General features: G+C 49.4%; 8 protein-coding genes across 11 annotated transcripts; 2 read left to right on the top strand and 6 right to left on the bottom strand.

Annotated features, from left to right (window-relative positions):
- Nucleotides 1-167: 167 nt before the first annotated feature.
- On the bottom strand, nt 168-2753 carry FOXG_05546 (uncharacterized protein). The gene is made up of 2 exons (XM_018383919.1): nt 819-2753; nt 168-726 (listed from the first exon to the last, which is right to left on the bottom strand). Exons 1-2 carry the CDS (start codon nt 1034-1036, stop codon nt 558-560), a joined length of 387 nt encoding a protein of 128 aa, XP_018240925.1. The 5' UTR covers nt 1037-2753; the 3' UTR covers nt 168-557.
- Nucleotides 1917-2306, top strand: FOXG_05545 (uncharacterized protein; the record flags this gene model as incomplete). The annotated part of the gene is made up of 1 exon (XM_018383918.1): nt 1917-2306. One exon carries the CDS (start codon nt 1917-1919, stop codon nt 2304-2306), a length of 390 nt encoding a protein of 129 aa, XP_018240926.1.
- A 128-nt stretch (nt 2754-2881) lies between the features above and the next one.
- Nucleotides 2882-5237, bottom strand: FOXG_05544 (uncharacterized protein). The gene is made up of 2 exons (XM_018383917.1): nt 4413-5237; nt 2882-4280 (listed from the first exon to the last, which is right to left on the bottom strand). Exons 1-2 carry the CDS (start codon nt 4706-4708, stop codon nt 3299-3301), a joined length of 1278 nt encoding a protein of 425 aa, XP_018240924.1. The 5' UTR covers nt 4709-5237; the 3' UTR covers nt 2882-3298.
- Nucleotides 5238-5764: 527 nt separating this feature from the next.
- On the bottom strand, nt 5765-6037 carry FOXG_19076 (uncharacterized protein; the record flags this gene model as incomplete). The annotated part of the gene is made up of 2 exons (XM_018399257.1): nt 5765-5791; nt 5927-6037. 2 exons carry the CDS (start codon nt 6035-6037, stop codon nt 5765-5767), a joined length of 138 nt encoding a protein of 45 aa, XP_018240923.1.
- Nucleotides 6038-7097: 1060 nt separating this feature from the next.
- On the bottom strand, nt 7098-9876 carry FOXG_05543 (glucose 1-dehydrogenase). Its single transcript, XM_018383916.1, has 2 exons — nt 9766-9876; nt 7098-9702 (listed from the first exon to the last, which is right to left on the bottom strand). The coding sequence occupies exon 2, from the start codon at nt 9329-9331 to the stop codon at nt 8513-8515; it is 819 nt and encodes a 272-aa protein (XP_018240922.1). The 5' UTR covers nt 9332-9702; nt 9766-9876; the 3' UTR covers nt 7098-8512.
- A 730-nt stretch (nt 9877-10606) lies between these two features.
- Nucleotides 10607-12689, bottom strand: FOXG_05542 (uncharacterized protein). The gene is made up of 4 exons (XM_018383915.1): nt 12342-12689; nt 12227-12260; nt 12013-12161; nt 10607-11937 (listed from the first exon to the last, which is right to left on the bottom strand). The coding sequence occupies exons 1-4, from the start codon at nt 12409-12411 to the stop codon at nt 10844-10846; spliced, it is 1347 nt and encodes a 448-aa protein (XP_018240921.1). The 5' UTR covers nt 12412-12689; the 3' UTR covers nt 10607-10843.
- Nucleotides 12690-13598: 909 nt separating this feature from the next.
- Nucleotides 13599-17639, top strand: FOXG_05541 (uncharacterized protein). Of its 4 annotated transcripts, XM_018383913.1 has the most exons (4): nt 13888-13948; nt 13995-14579; nt 14915-14939; nt 15017-17639. In XM_018383913.1, exons 2-4 carry the CDS (start codon nt 14410-14412, stop codon nt 17309-17311), a joined length of 2490 nt encoding a protein of 829 aa, XP_018240919.1. In that variant the 5' UTR covers nt 13888-13948; nt 13995-14409; the 3' UTR covers nt 17312-17639. The 4 variants fall into 4 exon arrangements, with proteins under 4 accessions (XP_018240918.1, XP_018240920.1, XP_018240917.1 ...); XM_018383912.1 differs by having other exon boundaries at nt 13599-14579; XM_018383914.1 differs by having other exon boundaries at nt 13599-14579; nt 14915-17639.
- Nucleotides 13599-19036, bottom strand: FOXG_05540 (uncharacterized protein). Its single transcript, XM_018383910.1, has 2 exons — nt 18162-19036; nt 13599-18107 (listed from the first exon to the last, which is right to left on the bottom strand). The coding sequence occupies exons 1-2, from the start codon at nt 18789-18791 to the stop codon at nt 17703-17705; spliced, it is 1035 nt and encodes a 344-aa protein (XP_018240916.1). The 5' UTR covers nt 18792-19036; the 3' UTR covers nt 13599-17702.
- Between the last annotated feature and the right edge of the window lie 297 nt (nt 19037-19333).

Below are 19333 nucleotides of genomic sequence, written 5' to 3'. Positions count from 1 at the left end.
CAACGAGTTTCAATATGTTTGGAATGCTGGCAATGAGCTATTGAAGTGCAATTCGTGAGGCTGATAGTATATCTGGGATCGACAGGGCAGTCCTTGTGATCGAATTATAATTAGATATGCATTCATCAACTGTTGGTCGATAGGAGCAATTTTGTTCCAGATCTCAGTCTGAAATCTAGCAAGTAGTACCAGTTTGTACTGATTGTGTAAACTAATGGTTCGATAAAGATGTTGCTTGCTGAGCACCTCGGCCCATTCCGGCAATGCCGTCATCAACTTCTTGCAGCCCTGCAGGTGAGTCAGCGCTCTAATGTTCAACCTCACGTCAACTATCGCAGAACCAAGCATTATTTGAAGCTGCATTTTTTTCCTATTCTTTACCTGGGTCGGTCGTACGCACGACGGGATGCATGCCCAGCTTGACTGAAGACTGTTGGGGCTAGCAATGACGGTTGAGTTTCACAAGAGAGTCAAAGTCTCCCTTGAGAAGTAAGCATGCTATATGTGATATTCAGAGACAATAGCAAGTTGCCCTGGGTTGATCTAAAATCGATGGTTTATCGTGCTGCGTCGGGCGCGTGCCAACTTGATGACCAGTGATAGTGCTGAGGAGGCGTCCTGTCTTTGCTGTGTTTTCCATCATCACTTTTCTGTCCCACCGGAGGATACTCTTTGCCCTCCCAAGCCGTCGTCTCGACCATAAAAGAGCCCTTTTTATCTTTACATCTGTACGAGCAGACAGCCCACGTCAGATCATTTGTGACACATTATACCTATGTCTGGGGCGCCATTATAGGATCAGGTGGGGGAGAACTTACTTCCGGAACAATCGCTCAATCGCAAAGCATTGTACAGGACTATCCGGCTTGACGGGCTCTTTGATTTCGCACTTGTACTGCAGCATCTCGAGAAGTTCGCATCCAGAGAGCTCGACATTATTGACCCCTTTATCCAATTTGCGCTTTCGGCCGCTTAGATTGGTCTGCGCTCGCTCGGGAAGCTCTGAAGCGTGGAAGACTTGGCACGGATAGCCCATTGTCAAGAACAGCGAAGATCGTACTGAACGATCAGCATCCAAATAAAAGGCCCCTGGCAAGTTACTATCTTTCGGGGTCTCAGAATGGAGACAGCAACGGGGAGTCGGATATTAGGTGAGGTTGTTGAGATGAGCCTTGAAGACGTAAGTTGAACTCGAGATTTTGGGCCTAAGCTTTTTGCCTATTGGACACAAGCATTCAGCACACCACGATTAGATATGTTGTGATATCGTCGCGAGAAGTCCATCACACTGCTATGGCTTCTTTTGACTTTGTTTCGCTTTCGTTTAATCACGGCGAAACCCTCGAAATACCTTTACATATCACGTATCAAAGACCTTACGAACTGGTGTGGCTTACCCTCGAGCCACCGAAAGAGTGAAGTCAACATCACTTTTGATCCAGGCCAACTATAAGGGCTTACATTTTCGAGCGACACTCAGACTGCTACTTATTGAATTTAGAGACTTACTAAAATATCAATACAGGTCCTTCGAAACTTACGCTCTTCACTCCCTCCAGATCCCAATCGCTTGAGCAGTCGGGATCAGGTCCAGCATCAACCTCAAATCCTGCCAACCAAACTTACACATATATCAGAACTTGATGAGATCACAGCAGCTCACTTCCATGTCACAAAATCTGCTGGTCTTGGCATATCTGGCCGTCATCTGCCACTACTATACAGGCTCATATCAAACCTCATCACCCCTCCGCACCTCTACGCCATTCTGGTCATCGATATTGAAGGTCGTTTTGATACCACGCGCCTGACTTGTTCGCCATCTCATTTGCAACACGTCTACGTCCACCGCCCAGCACGAAGTGACCCAGACAATACTCGTGCTCTTGTAGCCGAGGCAGAGGGCATTCTTCTCTATGGAAGTGCCGCAAAGGCGAGTGCCGGTCGCGAATGGTGGGGGACTATCGTTGTGGGTGGCGTTGGAGCTGGTGATATTACAACAGGCTGGAAGGGATGGCTACGTGTTGATCGCGAGAACGTCCGTGGCTTTGCACCGGGTATCAGTGCAGAGGAAGCTTTGGACCAGAAGAGGCAGAGACAAGATATTGTCGATGCAGCTGGCTGGGCTGCTACCTCGCAGTGGGGAGGTTTCGTCTTCAGGGAGGCTGATGAGAAAGCGTTGGAAGAGGATGCGGACCCAGGGCAACCCTTGGATACTGATGAGCGAGACGAGAGCGCCCGAGACTAAATCAATAAAGGTTCGGGTTACCGAAGAATTAGCTGCTTCAGACTCATATTCGCGTTGATATCGAATAGTGCAGCCCAAAGCTATCAAGGAAACCGGATACGAGGTTGCAGGCGAGTCATCGGCGTGGAGATTGACTGGAGAACACAGTTGCGGACTGTATCATGCGGCTTTTGTCACAAGTCCGTCTAGTGGGCGTCGTCGTAATCATCATCGTGAGGCTCATTCTCATATCCAGTACTTGATGTAGATCCAGGGGGAGGCAAAGCTTTCGATAAGACACTGTCAAGGAACAATGGGTCAGTGACATCGTGAAGATCAGACCTCATTGTGACGCCAACAGAGGCACTTCATCAGGCCTTGGGATCAAGGCGAGCTTCGGTCGTGAATATGGATATAAGTGGACTACCTGCCGAAGACGAGTTGCTGATCAAGCCAGTGGAGTGGACCAATGATGTGTCGAACAAGGTCTCAGTGTTTGTTAAAATCGAGGGGATCGGGAGTTGCACCATGTTCCATCGCTAAATGCACCACTGGATTATGGACCCAAACTTTCTTCTGAATGATTGTGATGTGATTTGTTCCACCTACTACGATGGTAATTCAATAGTCTAAGTGAATTCAAGATGTTTTTTTCTGTGGTTTATGAAATTAATCACTTCGTAAAGTGCTGCCTGAAGATATTATAAGAGCCTTGATTTTTTCTATCTTTTTGCTGTTCTATGGGATTTGATGTGATGCTCATCAGGGTATAGTAGGGTGCTGCATCAAAGAAGGTAAGAATCTAGCTAGATAAGATGAAAAGCCTCGAATCTAGAACCCATCCGTCTATTCAGATGTTTCCTGTTCTATCCGGTGTCTTCAAGACTTCTATGTATATTGTGCTCATGACACCTGCAAAAAGCCGTTATGCAGATGCTTGTGTAAAGGACTGTTCGTAATGCATGGCTGTGTGTAACAAAGGAAAGATACCCGAAACTCCGTCAGAAATCCAAAGGGGGAAAAAAACGGTAACCCAAAATATAATGTTTGAAGTGAAGAGTGCGAGTTGGATTAGATGGTAATACCATCCATGTCGACAGCAATCTCTGTGATGCCAGACTCGGGGATAAGGGCAGGCTTGGAGATCTGGCCCTTTGCAGCCTTCTTGTCCATCTCACGCTTGATGCCGTGGTTAACAGCATCGAGAACATTCTCAACAGTGACTCGAGGCTTATAGGCGGGTTCAGTGCCCTCCTGGTAGACACCAGTCTTGACGAGAATGCTGTACCAATCATTGTCGGCAACCTTGTTCACGGCGTTGGTGCCTCGGATATCACTCTCAGGAGTGTCACCGACAAAGTAGACAGTCTCAGGAGGAGCGACAAGACCATGCTCAGTCTGACGCCACTGGCCCATCAGACGAGAGGCAAACTCGAAGGTGGAAACCTGAGGCTTTCCAAAGGCGTGGGTGTGTAGGACGCCGTTACCGCCAGTGAGATCCCTGAAGGTAACTTCGAACATGCGGCGAAGGGCACCCATACCTAGACGGACATGCTCGTGTGCAGCAGACCAGACAACATCGTTATGAGAGAAGTAGAAGGGGGGGCCTTCGTCGTTGGTCTCACTGCGGGTACCCAAACGGCCACCCTTGGACATAGCAACGTCGAGCATGATCTGAATGTCTCCAGCCCAATCGCGAGAGTCGGCGAAGACAAAGACAGCGTCGATGACAACGTCCGAGAAGTCTCGCTCACGGGAGTTGGCATGCTCCTCAGCGGTAAGTTTGCGGAAGGGAGTAGTAGCGGCGTTGTGCTTGATGATATCACCAGGTGTGACAACATCCTTGAAGCCATAGCCCTCAGCAACATGTCGGCACTTCTCACCCTCACCACCGACGACAAGGACGGTGCCATACTTCTCAGCCATCTCCCTCATGGGAGTGTGGCCGCAGATGAACTGGCCAGGCTTGATGTCGCACTTGAGCTGACCTGAAAGGTCGCCGCATCGTTCCTCTTCAGTCTTACCACCACCATTGGTGAGAAAGATGTGAGGCCTAAGAGGGGTGTCAGCATTGCACGGTTCAACGCCAGGGTAAAAGTCACGATGCCGTTTATTAAGTGGACCTCCCCAGAATAAATCCGGGGTTGGTGGATCATGACTGCATATTGTGGATGAATCGACTTACACTTGAATGCCATACTCATTCTCGCCATTGAGAACCTTCATGGCCTGGATGGCCTCAGGAATGGCTCGTCCACCACGGACCAAGACACCATCGATGTCGAAAGCGAAAACGAACGAGTCGGCGACAGGCTGCGAGATGGGAGGGGAGATGGGAGAGGCGGGAGACCCGAGACTGGCGATACTGTCACTTGAGCTAGAGCTTCCGAGCTCAGGAGAGCTGGGGACAGAGTCGGGGGTGGTGACCTCACGCTGGGTGGGGAGGTTGTCCTTGAAGAACTCGGTCTGTTGTGAAGACATGATGATGGTGTTGCTAGGAATGGATATGGTCCTGTTCAGGCGCACGCGTAACAATCGAGACGCGTGAAGTTGAGGTATCGGTAGGTGCTTCCAGTAATGATAATCAAACAGAGGTTATTGAGAAATGACTCGGGGAGTGTCAAGCTATTTGTGTGTTTGGTAATTGTTGATGATAGTGGATATGGAATCTGGGGAATGATGGAGACTGATGAGTTCTACCGTCAAGAACGGTGGGAGAAATCTGGGGCTTTATAGATTTAGATGTCAAGCGGAGAGCAACTGGCAAGTACGTAAGATTCCTGAGGATACAATGTCCAAACAAGGCGTCATCTTGGCCGTGGCTCTGATCGATATCGAATCGAAATCAATATCCATGGCATCTCGGTAGACGCCCGTCGATACGTAGCTCGGGGTCCAATAACCGAGTCAGTCACTGTCAATCGAAACCGTGGCAAGCCATGGATGATTCCCCCTTACCCACAATAACGGTTCCACCGTATTTCTTGTGAGGCATTGTTTTGGTTACAGCAGAAAAACTTTAAGATACAGTATGAGGTAAGGGATGGGATGCGGAGGGCGATGACGGTGTTGCTTTCAAGTCTGAGCGACAAAGGTACTTGCCAGAGCGAGACAGGTGGGTACTTGGTACCCATTGTCCCCTGCTGCCATGTACGGGGACACATGGTATTGGCTACGCTAGCTTCTGATAACCTGCTGTCTCTACTCGCGGCTGGGGCGGGCTGTCATGGATGTTTTTGCTGTCTGCATCCGTGCCTGGGTTCCATTTCTTAGACGCCGTCGCCGCACTAAACCAACCCCATTCTCAACTTCAGTTCGCATCCTTTGAACGTCATGACAAGCCAGGCACGGGCACGGGCACGGGCACAGAAACAAGTACAGTATACGTAGGTCCTTGAGATACGAGACATGCCTCGTTCCCACTTGTCAACCAACAGGTTGTAAATAACGCAAATGGAGCTCATTCTCTTGAAGCAACATACATGATCATGGATCAATCGGTGGTACATGGCATAAGCACTCATGATATCTGACTGTTTATAGTAACACGGTGCCACCGATGTTCTAAAAACAATGATCCGTCCTGTCAGACGTAGGACGCGGCTTGGGATCGCCAATTGATTCTAGTTTTCTAATCTGGCTGCCCTGAATCGCGACAGATAACAAAAGCTCACCGCATAAAACGGTGTACCACCGTACCGTCTGATAACGGCAAAGATGTGCTGCAGAAAAGATTTCTTTCTCTGGTGTGGACCCTGAGGCTCCCCTGTTACGGTTCGTAGCTCCAATCAGGGTCTCAGTGTCGGCCATTTTCAGCCAGTCAGACAAACATGCCAGGGAACGTCTCATATTGCAGGGAGGCTTGCAGATGGCTTCACAGCGCAGTGGCTTTTCTCTCTCTCTGTCTCTCTTCAGGGGCCATTCTTTTTCAAGGGCTCGGGCGCGAACTCAAACCTCCAGGGCTCATTTCTCGGCGTGAGAATTAATGCAAGGTCGACGACATCAAGCGCCAGTTCCGCCAGAGAAACCGGATTGAATGGTGATAGTATCCACCGTTAAGCAGCTCATCCATGACGCCAATACAGTCAGTCACCGTCAGGAGGAAGAGGCATTGGCGACGGTAGAAATGCACGCAAGCTGCTCTATACCTCCACTGTATCCCGACCAAGACCGCGGAATCAAGAGTCGCTACGTCGATACTTTGCAAATCTGGTACCTGTTTCGTTCTTTTTGCGCGCACAGTTTCGGTCCGTTGTTTTATGTGACGTCAAGCCAGCTCCGCTCAGGGTCCGCTCATGCCCCGCCAGTCCGGTCCGCAGCCCTATCAGCCATGCCGTCCGGCCCCACTAAGGGACACCGTTATCCACCCCATGGCCTAGACGGCCACCTTCGGCTGGGCGCTATCACCAAATGATTATTCATGCCAAAACCCGTCTCACAAGTGTTACCTTGTCCAGCAATCGACAATTATGTTGCGATCTTGACAATAAACAAGAGACATGAAATAACACAATTGCAACGAGTGACATGCTCATATCGAAACAGGAGAGATCATGGTTGTACAGCATCGCATCTATCTGCAACACAGACCATCCAATACAAGATCTGTCCCTGAAAGCATGTGAAACGCGGTCCCCTAGATAGCCCTTATCACCCCTATCGGGATCAGATCTGCATAGGGAGCACAAGTCTACAGGGTCCTTCTGCGCTGAAGGGTTCGGTTCGTCCATGGGCTTTGAATGGTTTGTTGTTGGCTGCAAGTCACTGCACCGGTCTGCCACATCAGTCCAACCGAGCTTGGCTTGGCTGGTCTTGGCTCGGCTCAGCTCAGCCTTTACTGTCATCTTTGATACGGTAGTCATCGTCGTCACTGGATTGTGCTCTACCGCTCTTCTGTCATACAATGTACTCTCATGTCATCAAACTCAAGCATGCATCTGCCGGCCTTGTTATCTGCTTGCCCTTCCATTCACGCTGTGAAAGAATAGCACCTCGTTGGGCCATCATATATCCCTTGGCGGCCTCCTAAACCACCGTCAGGAAACTCTATTGCTGGGATCATGGATCATAGTGCTTGGCGTCCGTCTCCTCCAAATGTCAGGATGTCTCGATCAAACGTCCGCGCCGACGCGGGGCATGCGCGCGATTAATACAACTCTTCCTTGCATCATCCTTGTGGTTAATTAACGGAGCACAACGTTGGACGAAAATTAACAATGAGGGGGAAACACTGTGGAGATCAGCACAGTGTTGTGTTGATTGTGAGTTGAGTATTACATTACGGTGCACTTTGACGGTGCCATGAGGGAGCCACAATGTAATCGGAATCGATGTTTTTCTGGTGGTTGGATTTTTCCTCCCTTGACAGCTGTCCCTGGTGTCACTGTATTCTCTGCAGAAGTTCTAGAAACAACTGTCAAAACAGAGTTCAAATTTTGCAGAAAATAGCGGCAATTAATTTGGTCGTCGTCTAGAAACCCAAGGGACTGGTATGTACTGGTTACTGACAGGGATGTATCAAGTTTAGCCTTGGCCAAAGTACAGTATACATACAGGTTCGGTCGACTCCCGTCCTAAGATCCTAGTAAGTAACCTCCTGCTTATCACTTCCTCGTTACGGTGAAACCTCCCGCCTACCGTTCAGCCGTTCTGAATCTGACGGAATATATCTCACGTTTCCTTGGTTTGTGATGGAGGGTGAGAACAACGATAATCTTGAGTATTTATGTGTGACGGAACGGACACGGTGCAGGAGATCAACAGTAATATCCTTTCATATGCCTGGCAAGAAAAAGCCGCGCTATGCGGATTGGTTTTGATCTACTTCCAGTCTAATAAATGTGTCTCCTGCTACTTGCGTTTCTTTCCGTCAAACATGCCAAAGTACCCAAGCATTTCCACATCAGGCATGGATCGATCCTTCGTATATGTCCTTCTCAATGGAACGAAAACTGAAGCCGCCGGCCGGCGCCGTTCAAGCCCGACCCCGCGACCCCGTGTTCAATAGCGCCGCCCCGGGGCTCCGGGTATCCAGTCGCACAGATGAACACAGTTCTGATATCCAATACTTTTGTGACAAAACATCTACATACTCCACGAGTCAATATGTTCCGCGACTCAAGAAGGAATTTCCCCACAAGACCAACATTGACTCGTCTCCACGGCAAACGCTCGTTCTGTTAATAATATCTCCAGGTTTCGATCTCGTCTCGATGTAGCGCTTCGCCTCCGCGTCTCCACTTCTCCATATCCCCATTTCTCCCCACGAGCTTAATCTTCTCTCCTTCACTGAAGGTTGACGAAGAGTCCACCGTCAACGAGAAGCTGTGCGCCCGTCACGTATCCGCTCAGCTCTGGACAAGCCAGGAAGACAGCCGGACCAGCCATGTCAGAGGGTGAGCCTGTCCTTCCCAGAGGGATACGACCTTCCATGTAGGTTCTCTTCGCATCATCAGCCAGGTCGGCATCGTTCAACTGCGTGCGGATGGTCCCAGGGAGAAGAGCATTACACCGGATGTTATGTTCTCCCAATGCGCATGCTGTGCTCTGCATCAAGCTCAGAACTCCTGCTTTGGTAGGAGTGTAATGTGTCTGCTGGCCACCTCCGACAAGAGCCGAGATAGACGAAACGCCTATGATACTCCCTCCCTTAGGTTCCTGGTTGAGGGCCATCTGCCTGGCGGCGGCTTGGGTAATGTAAAAGGCACCATCCAAGTTTGTTCTCACTGTTGAATACAGCAGGTCCGGCTCGAGCGTCAGGAAATCGGCAAATGTGCAAATACCAGCGTTTGACACACACACGTCAAGTCGCTTCTTGGGAGAGTGCTCGACGGCCTTCTTGACCAGTTCTGTTGCCGTCGCCGGATCGCGAACATCGCCTGGTTGATGATCAAGAAGGCCAGCTGTGGATGATGCTTTGCGGATAGCGTCGGCCTCAGCGATGAGAGAGTCGAGATGAGGTTTATCCTTCTCGAGGCCTAGATGATTGACTACAACATTCGCCCCTTGTCGCAGGAATTCGAGACAGATGGCACGGCCAATGCCAGTTGTGCCGCCTGTGATGATGGCACTCTTGTTGGCGAGAAGACCCGCTGGCATCAACATGACTGCTTATCTGAGTGGGCAATAAGCTGTGAGTATTTGTTGTAATTGTTGTCACGAGAACGGAAGTATTCAATCTGGATTGCAATTTTTTGACTTGTCCTCTGTCTGCTACCTCGCGTCGTTCGGTCGAAGGAATACCGAGGATGAGGGACCGATATGTGAATGTTAGGGGCGTTGAAGGCGAATAGTGAAGCTATGATGAGACCTATGATGGACTCTATTTTATGAGAATGATAACTCTGTAAAGGGGTTTGTTTGAACGGCGAAGGGTTGAAGATTTCTAAACCGGTGATTACGATAGCTTTCTTCCCCTCATTTACGGGAAACGGCTCTTAATAGTACCGAACTCTCCCACCTTTTCCTGCGACCCTCTTCCTTTGGTGGTTAGCAATCAAGACCCGCGCAAATGGTGGGACAAGTGTCGAAAGAAATACCTAGGCTTCTTTACTTCCGGGTGAGCCTTCGCACCGAGCCCGAGTCCACATTGCTAGATCTAGAACTTTGCGAGAGAAAGCCTCGGTAGACTGGCCAGCGAGGGGTCAATTAGTGAACCAGATTTCTTCGACATGATGGATCTTGTTGCCATCTCGGTATGCTTTAACGCGAGATGCCGGTGGGGAAACCCAACTAAAGTGGGAGAAATGCTTCTGAAATCTTCTTAGCCAAGAATTGAGATGGGGGGATCTGGGCCATTTTCAACAGTAGAATCTCATTTTAGTGGATGCCATGAGACAGAACCAAAACACCAACTGAAAACAAAACTGGTATCGTGAAACCGATACATATAATGGCATCTACTGTATGTGATTCCCTCTGTGGTACCAGTGCCCACATATCCCCGAAAGCTCAAGCCAACGGCTCTTTACTGGGGCCTGGGGTACTGGCCGTTCAGTATCGTGAGGGTTCCATTGCCACGATGTGGGTTTTCAGAACGGCCACCGTCTCGAGGTGGCGTTGAAAGCCTAACGGTCACCGTTTGACCCCCAAAAAAGGATCTCACGATGCAGTGTCGGCCACCTCAACGTCGCGTCTATCCTGTTGTCGTGGGGCGTGTACACACCTCTCAAGTGGAGTGTGCCACGTTTATCAAGATCGTGTATGCTCCTCTGGGTCACCTTATGCGACTCATAATTATTGAAGTTTCATTTTGGTCGATCATTGACATCGACGTGACTTTGATGAAGTTGTATGGATGGCTGGCCTCCGTATGACAAGAAGCTGTCGTTTCCTCGCAATGATTTACTACATCCAAAATGATCGCAGAAGCATGCAAAGCCCGTTATCAAATCCATATTAAGTAAAGACTCGAATTGTTTTCAATCTACTTTATTTGAAACGTCTAAAAACGCAATGGAGAACCATGCAAATTGCCAAACGTCATCTATATCCAAATAACAACAACACCATAGCGATGTACAATTTCCTTCCTTTCACCAGACCTACTCAGGCGGCCGCAAAACATAAACACAACCACAAATCCAGGACTGAGATATGATAGCATGACAATCGCTTTTAAGAAGTTGTTGATGTTGCGAGGTTCTCCACCTTGGCAGCGAGAGCGTCAATCGTTCCGTTGGGCTTGTTGGATTCCTCGCTTAACTTGCTCTCACTTTCCATAGAAGGCGCCAGAGATGATACTTGAGGAACCTTGAACAGATAATCACTGGGGATGAGCTTGGCTCTAGCAGCTGGGTTGATGGTTAAGCCGAAACCGGGCTTGTCCAGGTCAGCGGTGGTAAGGAAGCCCTTGGTAGGAATGGGCTCGTCGGTAAAGAGGTCTCCAAACACAGGCAACACGCTGCGGCCGTCGGGAGAGTTGGCCAAATACTCCTGGAAGGGAGTGTTGGGCTGAGAGATCTGGAAGTGGTAGCTATAAGGTCCACTCGCGTGAGGAACAACCGGAATATCGTAGGCGGCAGCCAAAGCAGCGACCTTCAGAAGCTCAGTTAGACCACCAAGCCACATAACATCAGGCTGGATAATATCGAGATTGCGGCCCTCAACGAGTTTGCGGAAACCATATCGTGAGTACTCGTGCTCACCAGTTGTGAACTTGACAGTAGGATGGGCCCGCTTGATGAGTGCAAAGCCATCGGTGTCATCGGGGGACAAGCATTCCTCCCACCAGTTGATGTTGAGATCGAGACAAGCCTTGACAAGTTCGATTGTGTACGTGACGTTAAGACTCATGTAGCAGTCGACCATGATGGGGAAATCGGGGCCAACAGCTTCACGGTGCTTTCGCAAGAACTCGACGTTCTTTCGCAGACCCTCATGGCCATCGTCGGGGCAGAAAGGCAGAGGAACCTTTGCTCCCCAGAAACCCATGGACTTGGCAGCGGTAGGCTCAGGGCCAGTGCAGTAGAAGTCGAGGCGCTCCTTGGTAGCACCACCAATGAGACGATACACGGGCTCATTGCGAACCTTTCCGATCAAATCCCACAGGGCGAGATCGATAACTGAGATGATGGCAATAGGGAGACCTTTGCGACCATAGAACATGGAGGCTCGGTACATCTGCTCGAAAAGAAGGTTGGTGTTGCGGGGGTCGGCACCGATGAGGAAACGCTCGAAGTGCTCGTGAACGAGCCAGCACGCGGGAGGGCCTATTGACAAATGTTAGGCACTCTAAAGGTCTCGAGTAATTGTGTCATTGGCTTGACACAGGGGTTCAAACTCACCTCCAAAACCAGTTGCGAAACCAACTGTGCCGTCTGTAGCTTCAATCTCGACAAGAAATGACCCGAGAACGTTGATGCCCCAGCTAGTACGCGACTTCTTGTACTTCTCCCATTTTGAAGCTGGTGTTGAGATATCGCTGTCGATGAGCCTACAAATAGAATGTGAGTAATGCGATCGAGGCCAGTTTTACAGAGGCAGGGTGAGCGAGCGTACCAGTGACCACCCTTGACATTGTGATAATCACCACCTGTTTCGCAATTCGTTAACATTGCTCAAATACTCTCCCCCCCCAGTTCTTCTTCACTGCGCAGAAAGCGAGACGGCATACCTGATCCAACGCCACCGATAATGAATGACCTTACAGCCTTGATCTTGGGGAAGTCCTTAACAGACGTCATTGTGAATAATGTAAGAGAAGTCAAGAGAATGAAATGAATTGTGAGATGCTTAGAGTGACTACTCAGAAGATGTGCAGGAGATTCTGACGAAGGCGTTGAATGAAGAAGAAAACAAGATGGCTACGAGCTGGGGATGGGCTTATTTACAAAGGATGCACTTGTGGCACTACAAGGTGGGCTTGAAAACACAATTGCAACCGATCGCGGATCATGGAACACAGGAGCCAATGGCTTTAGTCGCGAAGCTCATGATTGACTGGCCAGTAAGTCTTGTGATAGCATTCCGAGGGCAGAAGCCGGCAAAACGTGCGCCGGGATCCCCTCTGGCAAAGCAGATATCGGGTTAAGATGCACCGAAGTTGGTGTTGATGATGGAACCTTCCCCAATTACAGGGTCATCTCCATATTTTCTCGGTCCTCGTCGGGGTTCCACAAGAGTTGAGGGAACCTTAGGCTATGATCACGTAGCTTAGAGGCGGCTCATAGGTTCCCAACTTTTCCCTTAGGTTGTTTTTCTGGGGCAGTTGGAAGTTACGAGCATTTTGGGGGGAGGGGGGGTTTTGCCTTTGAGCTCTTGTTGTTGATCCCCATTACTACCTGCAGTCATACTGAAGTCTATGTCAGCTGTTGGTAGACCTAATCTCGCACCCAGTGGAGGCTCTTGAAAGCCGAGCCCGGTCTTTGCGGGGTGACAGGGGAGGAAAAGGCATAAGAAGTCGGCAACTGTGGAGAGCATATAATTACGTTAGCAGCTTAGGTAGGGTAAAAAGAAAAACCAGTCGTGGCTCGAAAGCGATCAACATCATATTTATAAAAGTATACCTATGGACGGAGATATAGACACTTCCGTCTCACAGCATAAGATATCCCCTGCCACCCGTACTCTGATGGATGTTAGCTCTATCAAGGTCATTGAGCCTGATATAAGTTGACGTGCTCAAAAACAGTGACCGCTTCTGAGGCTGAACAGAACAATGCTGCACTGACATGGGTGAAGCATGTGCTACATCTGGTCTGGGGCAATGAATTCGGCAACTGATCCACTTGTATATCTCATTCCACAAATCAGATTATACCGCTTCTTTCATTTCCCCGCCTCAACCCCTTGAGGAAAGAGCTTGTGAGGGCGAAGTCGAGGCAAGAAGGTTTGGGAAGGTACGCGTGCGGCGCGAGATCAGCTCCTTCTCTCCGCATTACTTGAAAGTTTTATGCCCATCCTACCTTGCCTTAGTTGGATATCCGGTTGCATGTGCAAGCAAGCTGTGTCTCTCCATTTCCTCACCACCTATGATCCCCGGTTCATTATCAAAACAAATCAATATCCTAAAGAGTCTCTCATAGCTGTGTTGCAACTCTTGATAATTTATTCTGCGGCTCCGGCCAACGGAAGTACACCGACGAAACCGAGTTCTGGCAGTTTGTTTAGCCCCGAGTCCACCTCGGCCCACCTCAAATTGGTCCGGTCATCACGGCGCCACTTCCCATCCGTCCGAGGCACAAAGCCAGCAGAAAGCGAGGAGAAAAGCGAGAAAAACAGGTGATAGGCAAAGGGGAACAGGGCTGCTCATAAATAACATTAACAGCAAGCATTCGTGCTTTTCGGTAATTCGCGGTATTGGTCAAAATCTTTTGCATTACCCCGACAATAGTAGGCCACTCCCCAACTGCAGCGCAGGTCCTACACCCATTCTCTTAGTACTTAGTACGGGACAGGCCTATTTATCCTCGGGCGATCATTCTCCTGATCCCGCTGGCCATTATCCCGGATCGCGAGGTCTCCTTTGCAACGAACGCGGACTCATCGTTCGCGCGCATACCTGCTATCCATCATCTCGTGGCATGCTTGCTTTGCCTGAGCTAACCCCTGTTATTCGGCCTCACTATCATCGACTCTCACACGACCGCTGGTGAGCTCGTTCTTGCATCGTACCGACACACGACCAGCGGCAAGGGCTCTGGGGAAAAGGGAACCCAAAGCCCAACATCTTACTCTCAGCCATGCAGAACGGGGCCAGCAAAATGTCGGGCGAGGGCTCGGTTGGAAATCGCCCGCCCTCTACAGAAGCAGACAGTGATGAAGCCAACCAATTCCCTAGCGAGGATGAGGACCACGGCGACCACGAAACACTCTGTCGTAATGGGAAGAGAAAGCGTCCTGTCTCGGTTTCGTAAGTGCAGCTTTCTACTCGTCTCCGTTCGCTTCCTCTACATACTTTGTGAATCGTACCTTACCTTGCACTCTCGTTGAGTCCATGTATTGATAAGGTTTCCTTTCGTCCTCTTGATAAGTCCATGATTTGATAATCATGTTGGAGTCTTATCTACATTTCTTGTACTCTCTTATCAACACCATGCCGCCATCTGAGGCCACTTCATCGCCTCATGCTTCATGCTCCCCGCCCTCACAAAATCTCAACTACTATACCACATTACAAATACAATCCACCTTGTCCTCAAATATACAGGTTGTCGCCGACACTGAGACTAACAGTATTGTACCCAGATGTGAGCTATGTAAGCAAAGAAAGGTATGCCCTCCGTGACACGATCTTGTCTCTTGGTGTTTTCCTTATGTCAATCAATACTGATCCTTCTCACCTGCCAGGTTAAGTGTGATCGTGGGCAACCATCGTGCGGCTGGTGTAGCCGCAATGGCGCTATATGCGAATACAAAGAACGCAAGAAGCCTGGTTTAAGAGCAGGCTATGGTCGCGAGCTTGAGCAGCGCCTCGACAAGCTTGAGGAGATATTGCGCTCCCATGCTGAGATTCTCCACGGCAACTTGGCATCAAACACAAATCCTGTCTTAGCTGCCAGTATTCGGCATAGTAACCCAAGTCTTCCGAGCGACCAAGGAACTCCACGAGATACTCACCCAAACCTCTTCCGACCTTCAGAACCAGTTCGAACACCCCAAACCGATCCTGTCATGTTTGGTCAGAAGGCACCCAGCTCCAACTTTGCCCCGAGCACACAGAGTCTCGATTTCAACGTTGCTCATACACCTAGAATGAACGATGGTTACCAGAGTCAGAACCAGGCGTCGATGTCAGGTGTGGCAGCATCCTCCCAGTTATCACCCATGCAACATGCCGCTGTCACTCAAGACTATTACACGTCTGTGCAACCCAACATTCATTCACCCACGGCCCCACTATCATCGGCTCCAGGCACATCGACCCCAGATCGAGACATGCCGCCTTACGACCTTCTCTATGCACTTGTTGATCTCTACTTCAAGCATATCAATACTTGGTGCCCCATTCTACACCGAAAAACAACTCTAGATAGCCTTTTTGGACCGTCTGCCCTTGATGAAACAGATCGAGTTCTACTCCACGCCATAGTTGCAACCACAATGCGCTACTCGACGGATGCTAGGCTAACAGAGGAGCGGCGAGAGCACTATCACCGAGTTTCCAAAGAACGCGTTCTCCTTTATGGCATGGAAAATTCCTCGGTCAAGGCGTTGCAAGCTCTCGTTATCCTGGCGCTTGATCTTTGTGGGAGCAGTAACGGTCCACCAGGGTGGAATATCATGGCTTTGATCACTCGTTCTGTAGTACAGCTTGGTCTCGCTGTTGAAATCACCTCCTCGACTGTGTCGCCTCATTACCTTTCAATATATACACTTCGAGCCATGACACTCTCGGAACCCAAGGATTTTATCGAGGAAGAGGCGAGACGGCGTCTATTTTGGATGATATATCTTCTGGACAGATATGCGACTCTTGCAACTGCTTTTGAATTTGCTCTGGACGACAAGGAGATTGACAGGACATTACCGTGCCGCGACGACTTGTGGATCAAGAACCAAAAGGTCGATACCCGATGGTTCAGCACTGACCTACACTCTGGTTCACCCGGTCATGATATTGATCAGCCAGAGAACCTGGGTGCATTTGCCTACTACATCGAGATTCTCGGTATTCTATCCAAGATACACAAATTTCTTAAACAGCCAGTCGATATTAGTGCCTTGAGCGATGTGGAACAATGGCAGATGCGGTACAAGGAACTGGACAACATGCTGACATCCTGGAAGTTCAGTCTTCCTGGTGAATTTGGAAATATGGCAAAACTGTTCCATCCAGGAAGTAAAAGCATCAACTGCGCTTGGGTTATGCTTCATGCCACCTACCATACGGCCGTTATTCGCCTCCACTCGTCAGCTGCCTATCCTACAACGAGGTCACCCATATTCACTCCATCATATAGCGCGTCGCAACGATGTCATGGTGCAGTTGAAAATGTGGCTGCCCTCGGAGAATTTGTTGTGAACAATGGGATGCTAGCAAAGCTGGGTCCACCATTTGCTTTTACTCTCTGGGTTTCGGCTCGTCTGCTCCTTGTTCATGGCTCAACAGTTGAACATAAACTTTCACCACAGCTTCCGTTCTTCGTCGATAGTCTGCGTGAAATGGGTCGTTACTGGCCTGTTGCAGCACGTTATTCCCAGTTGCTGCAAAGAGTCTTGGATGAGCATCACGATAGCGAGCGACAAGGTGACGGGATTACGCCCAGTTCGGTCAAAATCCTTTCTGATATGCGACGCACAGCATTTGACTTGGATTTCCTCATCTCGCGGCAGCCCAGACAGCCTAGTGCTCTGAGTAGGTTACCCAGCGTCACACCCGCGAGGACACCCGCTCCCAACGAGCTTGAGTATCTTGACGTGTTCGACTTTTTCAACGTGCCTCGACTCCCTTTTGGGGGTGAACATATTTCTGGCACCAACGGAACACCGGCTCCGCCAGGAGCCGAGATGGGCGCGTCCAACGAGAACGGAACGGGCTTGGGGGCGTCAAACGAGTTTAATATAACCAACTTCATGGTCGACGCCAACAGTGACTGGCTGTTCAAACAAGAGGGAGGGCCCAAGTATATGGCAGCTACATAAAGCGCCGATTCAGCATAAGCTTCTTGTTGTTCACCGGTGTTGAAAATCATTTTGAGTTCTGGGCGGTTTTTAATTATCAGGATACCCCTTATTTAGGATATTAGCGGACTTCAAGTTGCTAGCGCGACAAGATGCTCTATGGCTATACCGTTGGAAACTTGTACATAAATTTGGAAGTGAAAATATGGTGGATAAAGGTTGGGAGCTAATAACGTCTACACGACAAGTACTTAGGATTACGACTCACGGGTTATGACAATAAAGAACGACCGACAATTGATAGGACCTTTATCATTTCATATCAAGGATTTTGAAATATATCGCAACCTAAATTGTGATATCATGATATTTATGATGACGTATGTAACCTCTGTGGACTTCCCCAGGTGTATCAGTTCTCGACTGCAGTCTGATAGGTATTCCCGGTGCAGTACATGACCCAACCATCAAGATTCATCTTCTTGATAACAGTGCTGAAACCTTCTGTACCCTTTGCCTTGCCCTTCTTCGAGCAAATGGCTTTGCGATCGGACTCCTTGACCTTGGGCGCACCCTTGGGATATTCAATATTGAAAACAGGCTTCTTGGCCTTGATGAACTTCGCAAATGTCTCACATTCAGAGTACTCGACGCATTGCTCATTGACTGAGAACTGGACGTAGGAGAGAACAGAGGAGATGATGTCGCCGGCGTTCTTGAGACCAGTGGACATATTGTACTTTGCAGCCTCTGCAGCGAGGAACTTAATATAGTCGATAGAGTCTTTCTTGGTCAGCTTGAGGCCATTGTCATTTTGCTACGGCTCGTGTTAGTTCTTATACGTACTTTAAGAATAAGTGATACTACTTACATAACCGTCGACGTTGTCGGGATCAATAGCGTCGCATCCCTTCTGAGCAGCAAGCTTGATGCGCTTCTTCATGATGTTGCGAACATTGGTGCTTCTCAGGTTGAGCCATTTCTCATCAGGCCAGCCGTCGAGAGTCTTGCCAAGATCGGCCTTCTTGAACTGGTTCTTGTCATCACGCCAATCCTCCCATGATCCGGCGCTGAAGTAGCAGATGACCTTCTTGCCAGCCTTGTGTAGGGCTGCAAAGGTCTCAGCGTCGTTATCATAGAGATCCAGGTCGTAAATGCCAACGTTGGGCTTGAGATCCTTGGCGGAGCCGTCCTTGTTGAGCTTTATAGGCTTGAGGAGAACAATCTGCCATTGTGCGCCAACTTTGGGTTGCCAAAGACTGCTGCGGGCTTTGAGATAGGGTTCTGTTGAATCGTCGGCCTCTGAGTTAGCAGTATCGTCGCTGTTGTTTCCTCCCTTTCCTCGAGTGAGGCCAACACCAAGTCCAACAGCCAGAGCGATGATGACTGAAAGTGTCACGCCAAAGGCAGTGAGCTTCTTCCACAGTGGCCAGGATCGCTTTGCTTTTGCCACATGCGGCTTCTCTGAGGTCGCAGCCTCTGCTGCTGCATTTGTCGCCATAACTGTGATTGCAATGTGAGTGCACGAGGATAGACTTGTTCTAGCAGCTGGCGACGCTTGGCTCCAGCGAGGTTTTAAGGTAGGGGGAAATAAGCAAACATTCAATTTTACATGCCAGGCACCTGAGCTCTAAGCCTCATCCGGTCCATGAGCAGTCCAAGAGGGTTTCAAGAGTCAGGGCGGAGCAGAAATATTGCATGGATAAGACGATCTGCTGTCAGCACCAAGCCATTAGCTTGCGGTCTAGAACTAGCTGAGGACCCAGTGCAAGGTGCATTCCATGCCGTTGCTATTTACAGGGCTTCGGGAGCACCCGAACGAGACAGAATTTGAGTTAGGTTGGCGAACCACATCTGTTTCCTGCTGTTCATATAACGCAGATCACCGCATTTGAAACATTCATTCCATCCCGTCTCTTCTTTTCTGGACTTGAGAACCCATCATCAGGGCCTAGAGCTCGGTGTAACACACAATTCACCTTCTGCCATTTTCAACATCTCATGGAACATGATCCTTCAGCTCTTCCATGAGCACACTTTACG

The sequence above is a fragment of the Fusarium oxysporum genome, chromosome 7 (assembly GCF_000149955.1).
Source record: "Fusarium oxysporum f. sp. lycopersici 4287 chromosome 7, whole genome shotgun sequence".
Classification (NCBI taxonomy): domain Eukaryota; kingdom Fungi; phylum Ascomycota; class Sordariomycetes; order Hypocreales; family Nectriaceae; genus Fusarium; species Fusarium oxysporum.
The sequence above is the reverse complement of the archived record's forward strand: the minus strand, read 5'-3'. Positions and strand labels throughout refer to the sequence as shown.